Source organism: Mandrillus leucophaeus, unplaced genomic scaffold (genome assembly GCF_000951045.1).
Source record: "Mandrillus leucophaeus isolate KB7577 unplaced genomic scaffold, Mleu.le_1.0 Scaffold35, whole genome shotgun sequence".
Lineage (NCBI taxonomy): Eukaryota > Metazoa > Chordata > Mammalia > Primates > Cercopithecidae > Mandrillus > Mandrillus leucophaeus.
Genome location: NW_012103698.1, coordinates 5474229 through 5486791, shown reverse-complemented (window position 1 = coordinate 5486791; position 12563 = coordinate 5474229). Strand labels below are relative to the sequence as shown.

The window sequence follows — 12563 nt, the reverse complement described above, 5'->3', positions numbered from 1 at the left end:
CAGGAGAGCACAGATATGAGTGAAGGGGATTTCCCATCTCCTCCTTTCTCAGGCCTGGCAGTCACTGAAACTCATGCTTATGAGAGGGCAGACCATTTGACTTCAGAATGAGAACCTCTCATGTTGTTTTCATGTTCCACTGTCACTTATTTAAGAAAACTTTTCAACCACACTGATACATGATTTCCTTATCTCTAAGGTCCATTATTCCTTTCCTTTGAAGAACACACAGAGAGGTTGTTTTATAAGATACATAGATGAAAGCAGCAAAATAATGGCAGAATTATTACTTTCTCTTAATTAAGAGATAAAAAATAGAAATCCCAGCTTTTAGGGTCCCTTCCCACCTCAACATTTGGTTATGTAAGCACCCTCTGTATCCGGGAGACAGTGGTGTGCTTGTAAATGTTTAACAATGGGCTCCCCAGGGGAGGGATTGAAAAGGAAGCCCTGATTAGTAGTGTCTGTTGATTTCCACGGTGTAAATACTCACAACAGACTACTAACAAGCTACTAACATGACTTCACTGAACACGGAGCTGGGAAAAGATGCATGCTAGCATACCATTATATAGCATTTGTACCAGGTAGACATAACAGACATAACCTCAAAAGCAAAGATAACAGTAAAACGTAGTCATGAATTAGGAAGTGGTGAGTTTTGAGTATTTCTTTTCTTTGTTTTTAATATAATCTAATTGTTAGTGTATATAACTTAATTTTCTTTTTTTTTTTTTTTTTTTTTTTGAGACGGAGTCTCGCTCTGTCGCCCAGGCTGGAGTGCAGTGGCCGGATCTCAGCTCACTGCAAGCTCCGCCTCCTGGGTTTACGCCATTCTCCTGCCTCAGCCTCCCGAGTAGCTGGGACTACAGGCGCCCGCCACCTCGCCCGGCTAAGTTTTTTTTGTATTTTTTAGTAGAGACGGGGTTTCACCGTGTCAGCCAGGATGGTCTCGATCTCCTGACCTCGTGATCCGCCCGTCTCGGCCTCCCAAAGTGCTGGGACTACAGGCTTGAGCCACTGCGCCCGGCCAACTTAATTTTCAATCATGGTTGTGTTTAACAACTAGCTTGCAAAATTCCTGAAAATTTAACAATCGACTCTTGTGAGCTGGTATGAGCCAGCCCAGCACACCACTGCTAGGAGATAAGGAAATATTTTTTTTTTCACAATTGCATCTTTCTATGAAGAAAGAAATTAAGACATAAATCCACATCATTCTATGTGTCTTCAACACATGGCAAATTATTTTTGCCCTCTGGTCTTGTGGCTCTTACACAGACCTCTGACTACATCGTTGGTGGGAGCCAGTGCAATTAAAAATGATGGCCCCTTATTCAAAAATTACTAAAAATTTCAAGACTGTGACAGCATTAAACCAAGCATGGGAACCTGTGGGCCTTCAGAGGTGGCGTGCCCAGGAAGCTGGCCCTGTTTACATTCTCACTCTTTCCCTGTTCTTTTCCTGCCAGCCACTCTAGGGCAACCCCAACTAGGTTGTAGCCAAAGCTCACTGTAAGTCCAGAACCAGACACAGATCCAGCAGCTGTAATTGTTCTGGGCGGGAGTGGACAAGTTCTAACATCAGCAGGTGGGCTGTGGCTGGGGCCTGAACCGTAGATGACCTTCTCCAGGGGTCTCAGGGTCCAACACAGCTGCTTCTGTCAATTACTGAAAAGACTGTTTCTGCTTTCACACAGTTTCCCAATGTGTTTTCATCACAGACTTCATAAACTTCAGGTCAACATACTGCCTTAGATAATCTGTTGCCAAAGTAGCACTCTTGGGTAAGTACTCAGGGGAAGCACTCCCCAGTTCCTCCCCAGCTAAGCCACTACTGTAGCCCTCTGACCCATGGGGACTGGCATGCGTTAGAGAGTAGACCCTCCCAGCACCACAGGAAACTGGAGTGTTGAATAAAGGTGGAAATCTACACTAGGAACATGGCCTCTGAATGCAAGAATCAAACTGTAGTTGTAACAGACATCCACATTCTATTTACATAGCCAAAAGACAGGCTGGATGTGTTGTAGGGGGCTTACTGCAGTTGAGAAGAGACAGCAAAGCAGGAACATTTGATAGAAGGGCTCCCAGGGTTTCAGACCTTCTCTTAGGCAGGGATCTCATTAGATCTGGCTGGATTGCTTTAAGGATCTCCAAGAGGCTGGCTTCACCATGTGCTTTTCTAGTTCACATAGCTGAAAAACCTATATGCTCTATTGCCTCCCTGAAGATTTGTGCCCTTCAGGTTTTCCTACGACGCCTGAGAAAATGATCTGGGATGCTCAGGAAGCAAGTGTGCTATATGACAGTATTTCTCAACATCTGTTCACGGGTCACCTCCATCAAAACCAGTGACTGCTGGCTGAATGGCAATCTCTGGGGATGACTGTGAGGACTCTGAATGTTCAACACACTCCCTGATGAGTATTCCTCACTCCAAAGTTGGAGAATCTCTGGAATAGCAGAAAGAACGTGAACCTCGGGGGAAGACTGACCAGAGTTCACATCTCAGCAGCTCTCTCACTAATGAGCTGAACCACTTTCCACAGGTCATTGAACTTCCCCGAGCTTCAATTCTCTATTAGTTAAAGGAGCAAAATGACAACCACCTCATAGGGTTGTTGGGAGGATTAATGGGGTCAAGTTAGGTAAAGGCTCAGGACCCTACAGAGTCCACGATAAGTGTTTAACTACTGTGTGTCCACTGTGTCTGTCTCCAGCTCTCTCAGCAGTAAAACTCACCTCTCTGGATGGCTTTACTGAATGAACTGCTCAGAACTCCTGAGACACTGTCTAACTCACGCATAAGCATTGCCTCTGTTCTCTACAGCGTGGCCTGCAATAAACACTGCCAAGCAGGAGAGCACAGATATGAGTGAAGGGGATTTCCCATCTCCTCCTTTCTCAGGCCTGGCAGTCACTGAAACTCATGCTCATGAGAGGGCAGACCAGCGTGGCGCACTGGTGATGCCTGCTCATCAAAGATGCAGCAAAGGCCTCCTTGGAATAAATAGTGTCCAGTCTTATAATAATGCTAATTCATTCTAGAGGGCTAAGAGCAGCCTGGGAGCTGCTCTGATGACTAGAAGCCTCAGGATGCAAGTGCCTCCGAGGACCATCCTTTACACGTGAAATCCTGTAGCCACAACTACCAGTGACTGGAGGGTTCCATTGAGGAGGCTTCTGGGAGAGTTGTGTTCTTCACACAGGGCCTGTCATCAACAGTGGCTAAGGCTTCTGCCCCTTCCTGACACTACAACTGACTTTGTTCCTTGGTGTTGCCTGTTGTTAGGTCTACATGCCCAATGATGTCATGGCCCTTGGCTTCTGGTCTTATGCTCCTGCTGCCCTCTGGGCACCTTGCTTTGGTGCACAGACCAAGTTGCAGAGTGGTAAGAAATACCTCATCTTTCCTTTGTTACGGAGAGGGCTATGGCCCTGAGTGTGTGTTTGCCTTTTGTGGCTCCAATCTTAAAAACAGATGGAATGTTTTACTTTCAATAAGCTGAGGCTTATAAGATGCTTTTAATATCCAACTGCTCCATGGTGGAGAAAACATACCTATTAGTTTTGGGGTATTTCTAGTTTGGAAGGTCTTTGGATAGCATTAGTATAATTCACACAGGAATTCACTGATTCACTTTGCTCACTGGAGAATATCAGGCAGACACCTGGTATATAGATGGGGTCCAATCAATGTTTCTCACATTGAATGGAGTTTTATTTCTAACTGGGGAGACAGCAGGACTGTAGAAGGGTGGGCACCGCGTGCAGGCCCGTCCTATGTGGCGTGCAGGTCTCCCCTGAGTGTAGGAAGGCCTGTAGTAGGAGAGAGATCCAGGCTGGCTCCAACCCAGGTTGCAAGTGGCTGTTAGGGGTAAGGGAAGGAGAACAGAATCAGCACATCCTCTCTTGAGACTGGGGGTGCAAGGCAAATTCTTTCAATTCTCAAAGGTTTATTTTCCTGTTCGTTCAATGGAGAGAGTAATATCTAACCTATTTCAGAGCTGTTCTCAGTATAAAAGAAAATCAATACAAATGGAACTCTAAGAAAAAATAAGACAGTCCATAAATAGAAGATATTAGGAAGCATTTCTCTTCACACTAACAGGTAAGATGAAACATGGAGTTTCTTCCCACGTCTCACTGGGAGTAGGAGGTCTGCTTGCTGGGGTGGAGTTTTGTGTGGGGTGTGTGTGTGGTGTGTGTGTGTGGCCCTTTCTGAGGCAGGTGTGCAGTTTTCTTTCCGATGCTGTCAGAAGTTGTCTTGCATTGAGAGGGAGACAAGGAAAGAGCTTTGTGAATTCAGACATTTGAAGCCTTCCATTTGGCCCCAAATGCTGGTAGCCCTCTTATAAAGGAAAAAAAAGTAAAAGCCCGGATGATCTCATAGGTCTTTTCTACCTCTGAAACAGATGGTGTGATTCACATATATTTGACATAAGTGTGACCAGGTTGTGATGATTCGCCTTATTATGCTCAGCTGAAGAGGGGATTAACTAGTAATAATATGCTGAGAATGTAAAGCATGACCTCTGATTAGAATAGAAGGCGGGGGTGGGTTGTTTCATGGTTAAAGCAATGAACTATGACTCAAGGCCTAAGTTTCTAGTCACAGATCTCTAACCTTGTATGTGACACTGAGAGGCTTGCTAGAGGCCTTCGAAAGTGCTCTTAATTTACCCGTACTGGCCACTGCCCTTAAAAGCAGTATAAGTCCTTCTTCTGAGAACAGTGTGGGTGGTAATTAATGGTTAATAATGCTAAAGAGATAGCCATCAGTGAGACTTCTGAATGCCCATGATGCTTTAAGCAATATTCAGACTCTCATCTAGAAATGCTAGCAAAATGCAAATCCCACAGTTTGCAGAAAATCTATTCTTTTTTCTTTGAGACAACCATCTTCTACCCTCTCCAGCATTATCCAACTGACTTTCTGCAACAATGGAAATGCTCTCTCCTCTGTTCAACAGTAGGTGCCATTTGTGGCTATTGCACGCTTCACCTATGGCTGGTGAGGCTTAGAAACGAAATCTTACATTTAACTTTAATTAATTGACATGTATATGAAAATAGCCACATGTGGCTACTGCATTGGACAGCACAGCTGTAGCCAATTCAAACCTCCTGAAAGCCAGAAGGTGAGGTTGAGAGGCAGTAGAAACTAAATAAACAATTATTCAGTCTTTCTCTTTAAAAGTTTCTTTCCCTCTTTTATTCAAGTTGCTGGGTGGAGTACCTGAAATTAGGGTCTGAGGCAAAAGAGTAGCAACGATAAAAATAATGATGATAATAATCTCCCCCCCCACACACACACACACTTCTGTACAGTTTTTCCTGGGTTTAAAATGAGAAGACATCTAAACTCATTAACAAAAAGCTAGCTAGATTGCTTTAACCTAAAGCAACACTTTTCTATACAAACCTGAGACAATAACCAGTAAGATAAGCTTCAGGAGAAGCATTAGCCTCACTCCATACTATTGTCAGATCACCTCTTAAAGAGACCTACGGAAGCACAGGCACATATTTTGCTATGGGCTTTTCTGTCATAAACTCTGCTGCTGATTCCTGGCTCCATTTCCTCTGCAGCGGTTTCCATGCCCCAGCCCCATAGATGGGTCAACTGATAACCAAAGAGCAAGGAGAGACACAGACAACAGGTGCTGGCTTCTGTTCCTTCCAGACACAGAGCGTCTTTTCTTTTTTGCCTCTTTCATGTACTGTGATGAGAACCTCTGCAGTACATAATACACAAAACCTTGAGATCTTACCTTACTAACTTCCCGAAGCATTCCCATGGCCCGTGAGGGACTTCAACAAATGGTGGCCGTTCTCCTTGACCTACGTCCTCACCCATGAAGTGCACTTACTCAAACTCTACATGGTACAAAAACTTACTTTTCCTGCATGCCTTCGGTATTTACCACCCTGTCCTTTGTATATATGTGTGTGTATATATACCCTGCCCTTTGTCTGTGTGTGTGTGTGTGTATATATGTTTCCTGAACAGTATGTTTCTCAGGTGTTGTAAGCTCTGATGGAAGGGGGAGTTTGGTCGCTGTAGTTCTTCTTGAGTACTGCCTAGCACAGTGTCAGACGCAACTAAGGGCTTCGTCAATGCTACTTGATAACGGACAAAAGACTACTAGACTCAAAGGGACTTTTACGGCTTTGGGATTTTAAGGCACTTTTTTCAGTTCAACATATTCCAGAACACGATATATTGCCGCTGCCTTTGGAGGGTCTGTTAAGGGGACTGAATTAGGCTTGGTTATTTTGGGGGTAAGGACTTCAGAATCAGCCATGTATTTTTCAGGTTGATGAATTATTTGAAGATTAGTAAAACAGTCTTGAACTAAGCCAGCAGTTGCACCACAGGCATGGAAGGAAGGAAGATGGCATGATAAACACATTTCTGGTCCCTCTTTTTTCAATAGTGAAACAGAAAGAAGAAAAATCCTCATTCAGGAAATAGTCACAGCGGCCTGCTAAAGCCGAGCAAATCTGACTGCTGAAATGGTGTAAGGATCTTTGCAGTTTATTCGGGTTGGGAAGGAAGTGCGAGTGGAGTACATGATGAACAATGGCCCCACATTGGCCGTGCCTCCCCGGTCTCCACTGTCCTCTCATGTATCTCCTTGCAGCACATTTTCTAAGGAGATTATTTTGAAATAGAAAGCCATTCATTCTGCTCACAAAAATTCATCTTAACTGAAAGACTAAAGTGTAAAATAAGACTGAAGTATAAAACAAAGAGAAATCTAATGAAAATTTAATGCTAAACTAGTAATACTAAAAAACCTTCCTCTTTTCCAAGTTAAAGTCTACAACAAACAGCACTTTAAAGCAGCTATTGGCAAAGTGTGGTGCTTGGGCCAGATGCATCAGCATCTCCTGGGAACTTGTTAGAAATGCAAATTCTTGTGCCCCACCCCAGACCTACTGGAGTAGAAACTCTGGGGGTGGGGCCCAGCAAAGTGTGTTTAAAAAAAACCAAAAAAACAAAAAACAGCCTCCATGTGTGATTCTGACACTCTAATGTTTGAGAACCATTACTTTAAACCAATGTTGGAATAGCTGAAACTATTCAATGCTGTACTAAATTGTACTAAATGAATATCCTTAACCTGTCGAGTGTTTCCCCAATTCTATACATAAGGTCTGAGCAAGCACTTAACACACACAGCCACTAGTCCGTCATTCTGAGATCTCATGGATCTCCAGCTGCCTAGGATCTGATTAAGCCTCCCTTAGCTTCCCAGGAGGCTCCCAGGGTTAGGGCAGGCTGGCGGGGTTGGTATGTCTGAGCTGTGCCACACAGGCTCCTCTGCTTCACCGCGAGAGATGGAGGGATATAAAAAGGGGCCCACAGGGGGAACACGAAGCTGGAAATCTTTGAATTCAACGATTTCATTGAAATCCATCAATTTGAATCATGTTTTGGGAGGAAATATTTAGTACTTTTCAATCACTATTTCACAAATAAAAATCCAAAAATAAATCATGCTTATAACATTTAAAAAAACATCTTTTCAGATAATTGCTTGACGGCTACACAAACGTGTCTCTCCCACGGTGAGCAAAGGTGCTGACAGAGTGCAGCGTCTGAAATGTGTGTGTCCACATTTATTTCCCAGTCCCTTCACCCTGCATTGCAACGTTTATTAACCAATGTCTTCTCGTCACAAACCTCCTGGCTTTACCCAGTCCTTTCCTATTCCATCACATCTGCCCTCCAGATTGCAAGGGGAATTATTGAGACTTTATTCCTCCAAATGATTCCAATTTCTGTTTGATAACAAAGTTTGCTCATGTAATAGTCTTTATGTGCCCCAAGAAGGCAAGGACGGAAAAGTCTCAAAGTACCAGATGCACAATATCCTTTTATGATATTTGTCATCACAAGAAAAACCTCCATCCTGAGAAAAATGGAAATGCAAACTCTCCTCAGTAACTTTTCTCACTTTAAAATTGCACTTCTCATCACGACCTATTACACCCACATAGTCATGTGCCATAGGCTCTGCAGACTGTCTCCAACATTTCAAAAGCTCAAAAGCTATTTTTAAAGCCAAAATACAATCTAGATTGCTGTTCTGTAAAGCACTTTTAAAGGAAGAACAAAGTAATATAGTGATTTTTATGCCTGTGGGCAGGTAGCCAACTTACCAAAAGATTGAATGCAGCTGTCAATGAGATCGTCCAGGCTGGCTCCTTTGGCTAAATGTCCCAGAGACACCATCATTCGGAACTGGGTGATCTGGGCCAAGCTGGGATGGGAGGGGAAGGGGCTGTTGGCTGGCTTCGCCTCTAGTCTTGCTTTAGGGGCAGCTCTGCAGCCATGGGAAGGTTTCCTGGGGAAAGAGAGAAGGCAGTGAGGGGACAAACTGGCAGCTCCACGCTCTGAAGGCAGATTGGAGAGGAAGGGAATGGAGATAAGACAATTAATCTCAGGAGTTGGGCTGATAGAAGCCATACCCCTCCCACTTGGCAAATGCACCAAACGACTGGTTGGCTGTTAAAGAGACATCTCCCCAGCAAAGGTGAGATTTCAGGGTTGCAACTAGGGCTCTTCATGCTGGCATTAGGATTGCTCTGTCCTACTGTCTCCCAGTTCCTGAAGGGGAATGGGCAGAGGCAAGACTATCTTGACAGTCTTTAGCTCCCAGCAATATATATATTTTTTCAGCTACTAAGCCACTGACTTGAATCTTAAAAATTGTTTACATTGGTCTCATCTTTGGCTAACTTTGGCCAGGCACGGTGGCTCACGTCTGTAATCCCAGCACCGTGGGAGGCGGAGGCAGGTGGATCACCTGAGGTCGGGAGTGCGAGACCATCTCTGGCTAACTTCATTCATCTTCGGCAACACCTGAGATGCTACACAAGGTCAGGCAGCCTCAGAATCATCGTTAAGGACCTTAAGGGAGAAGTCAAAGACTGAGAACCCAAGTGCAGGAAGTGAGGGGTGATGATGGTGGTGTTTAGATTTTAAGTGAGTCCTGCCTTTCTTACAAATCTTTTAGTTTTAAGATCTTGTTTTTCATGGTTGATAATACAGGTAACCATTATGAGTCATTTTTGTTACTAAACATCATTTTTTCAAATCCTTACTTGGGTCCTTAATGATTAAAACAGAAAGCAGAGCTGTGAGAGCGTTGTTCCAGAGCTCAATGTAAAAGGGCAAGTTTGGATCTAGAAATGGCGTAAGAGTCCAATGGACTTTCATCTACTCACACGTAGCTCTATCTTTGGTCATGACCTCATCAGTACAAGTCATTTTGCAAAATGATTTGGGAAGTTTACTGTCCTCTCCATTAAAAAATACACATACACACACAGATCCATATCTGTAATCTTTTTTGGTTTAATAGTGATGAGTGTTGCTGGTAACTCTTCTAAGCATTTAGTTAATTCTCCTCTCTCTACTGTGGCTTTGGTTATTTTGTAGTTTACTACCAAAGCAGCAAAGAGAAAAAGGAAAACAACGTATCTCAGAAGTGTAACTTTACTCACTACATATTATGATAAATGTATAATGGCATCAATTAATCTCTAAGTGCTTATTCTATGAGTAAGGCATTGTGATTGGCCAGAGAAGACCACAGAGATAGTCTAGGTGAGGATACTTTATATACTCATTACGTACTAGTTGCTGTTGTTACATAACAGTAGTCTAGAAGTTCCTTAATACAAAAATACAGCTGAGGAATCAGACTGAGATAATGAAAAGCAAGCCATATAAATGTTAAATAAGTGTTCTATGAGTGTCAAGAGTAAGAAGCATGATGTTCTCAGAGGAGAAAGAGGCAGTTTGAGGGAGAGTGTCTGGGAAAGCTGCTCTGACAGGATATAATCTCAACCAAAGGGGCTGAGGAAGTGCTCAGATCAAAACAAAATGCTAGGCACATGTGGGTTTTGGGAAACCAGACTGCTAAGAGATGGTGTGTAACTGAACTATGGGGCCACTCAGTACACAGCTAGACCTGTGCAGGGGCACCCTGGCCCTTCAGGTTGTTTCAAACTAGCTCCAGGGTGCTGGTCTGCAGTGGCTGCTCAGTTCTATTCTGACCTGGTGCAGGTCCAGTGAAATTGAATCAACAATTGGTTATTGGGCATCTGCTAACCCTAGGCAGTAATTCCTGAAAGATCAAGTCGGTGGTACAGGACTCAAGTTTCTGACCATAACTGATTTTCAAACAGGCCCTGTGATAACCGCATAATTGGATCAGTCTCTAAAAACAAAATAATAATGGCGACATGAATTGAGTACCTATGCTATGGCAGGTACTGTGCTGGGGACTGACCCTGTCTTGAGGCTTATAGCCCAGAAGGATGTTATCCCCATCTCATGATGCTGAAACCGAATCTTAAAAAGGGTAAATGACATAGCCAAGTTTATAAAACTCATATATAATAAACCTGAGATTTGTACCCAGCACCTCTCTGGCTTTATTCATTTAATAAATATTTACTGTGCTTGGAACTCTGCACATTTCACAACATGAGGATTAGTACTAGACCATCACAGAGAGGCTCAAAAGGTCAATTCAATTTAAAATGAAAGTAAAATCCTTCAAAACCATAGCTGATACTGTAAAGGCTGAATCTCAGTCCATATTCCTTTTGCAGGCCCTCAGAACTGTCCTCAGGTCCCTAGAGCTGGACAGACTCTTTATGGTCATTTTCCAAACCCCTCTTCTATAGGTGTGGAGGTCCAGAATCGGAAGAGCAACGTGCCTGGCCACAACTGCACAGACAGGCTAGCAGCCAGCCCCTTGTGGCCCATGCCTTGCGCCCCAGGTGGGCTCCCTTCCCTTCCTGAAAGCACTAACAGCTCTCTACACCTGGGCTACATAGCCACTGCCGGGATTACTCAGCTTTCTGCCCCAGCTGCTGCCTTTGTCACCATTAAGACCTCCACCAAAGGCCGAGTAGGGGTAAGATTAAAAAAAATAATAATAAAGTCATTCATTATAGAAGTCTCCTTCTCTCACGCTTTCCACAATACTTCTCCCTAGACCTTGGAGAAGAGGCGACTACAACTAGAGGCTCTATCTACACACAGAGCTCTTCCTGCTAGGGGTGGAGGGGAGGTGGCTACAGATCCAAGGAAAATTCCGTTTTCTTTCTTGGTTGGTGACATTGACCATTCAAGCCTCCTAATCCTGCCCTGTTTTCTAATTCTGGTAATGTTTCCCAGTGTCACCAGTAACAGAAGCCACTTTGTTTCATAAGGGGATTCTTGAAGGTTGACGCTTTTACCAGAACCAGGAGGGATCAGGGTAAAGTATAGGGTAGTAAAAGGGAAGAGAGGGTGCCAAAAGCAATCTGGGAAGTATGGAGCCCAGAGAGACTCAGAGGGCTACAGCATGAGAAAACAGGGAGAAGAGAAAGTATTAAAAGTCAAAGTGCAGCCTAAGAGTTCTAAGAAGACAGGAATTATTTGCACGGTAGACTAGGAAACCTGGCTTTCTTGCTGTACAGTCTCTTAACTGGTTGCCTTGTGAGAAATCCTCAAATCGTTCTGCCTTTCCTGGTGAAATGGGGGTAGACAAGGATTTATAAAATGCTTTATTATAGGCAGGTCGAAGGGTGTTTTAACAATCCATAGAATGAATGGCCTCTGAGTCTGTAAAGGCATATTTAAAAAAAGAAAAACAGTGGCCAAATGTTTTCTTGTAAATGAAAAAAACAAAACCCCGAGAGAAACGAATTAACTTGAAGGTGTTTTCTGAGCCTAAAAGTGACCAAAGTCCCATAGGTTTGCTGAAGGAGACCGTCAAAACTCTAAACTGGTTTAGGTGAAATCCTCTCCAGGCATAGGTATCTCAGTGGAGATCAGTTTCAGGCTGAGCTTTGTATGAAATCCAGCCTAGAAAAGTAAGGGATGAAATGGAGTAAGGGAACTGGAACTTCCACAACTTTCTTTGCAGTGGAAGGTGACTCTCTTGACTTCTAGTGTAGATTCCTTCCAGTCCCATCCTCTCCCCCTTATAATACTCAATTTAATGTACTGAACTCCTCCTTCTGAATCTAGTGCAAAGTACAGTGGTGGACCCTCAGCGGACACCCGGATGGGGAGAGGCAGGGCGTGCATACAGGGCCAAGAACCCTCCGTTCCTGGGATTATAAGCACGGGAAGCCCAGCATCGCAAGCTTCCGCTACTGGGTATGGTGGTGCAAGGCACAGTCCCATATGGAGTTGTGAAGTGCACAATTTGTCTAGCCCTACGCCGAGGCCAGGCCGTTGTTCATGCTGTTGCCCAGTTCTGGTCCTCTGGCTACAAACTCAAAGCTGCCTGGCCAAGAGTCCTTTCACTCACTGTCCCTCTTTCTTCAACTTCTATTATCTAAGACCCTCTACAGAATCATAGTGAGGGGGAGAGGAATGCAGCTTCCCATCCGGAAGGCCATATGTTTCGCTGACCCACGGATCTGGAAACTTCCGTGGGGCAGGGGCGAACAAGCGGTGCCACCTCTGCGGGCTCCCTGCAAGCTCCCTCGGCCGTTCTGGGCAGGGCCCTCTACAGAATCATAGTGAGGGGGAGAGGAAT

The 12563-nt window shown here is 44.2% G+C and overlaps 1 protein-coding gene across 1 annotated transcript in view; it reads right to left on the bottom strand.

The window, feature by feature from the left end:
• Positions 1-12563, bottom strand: part of RASGRP1 (RAS guanyl releasing protein 1 (calcium and DAG-regulated)) — a 96528-nt gene that overhangs the window by 75348 nt on the left and 8617 nt on the right. The window contains exon 2 of the mRNA XM_011989326.1: positions 8176-8360. Coding sequence (XP_011844716.1) covers positions 8176-8360 — 185 coding nt within the window. The remainder of the gene's footprint in view (positions 1-8175; positions 8361-12563) is intronic.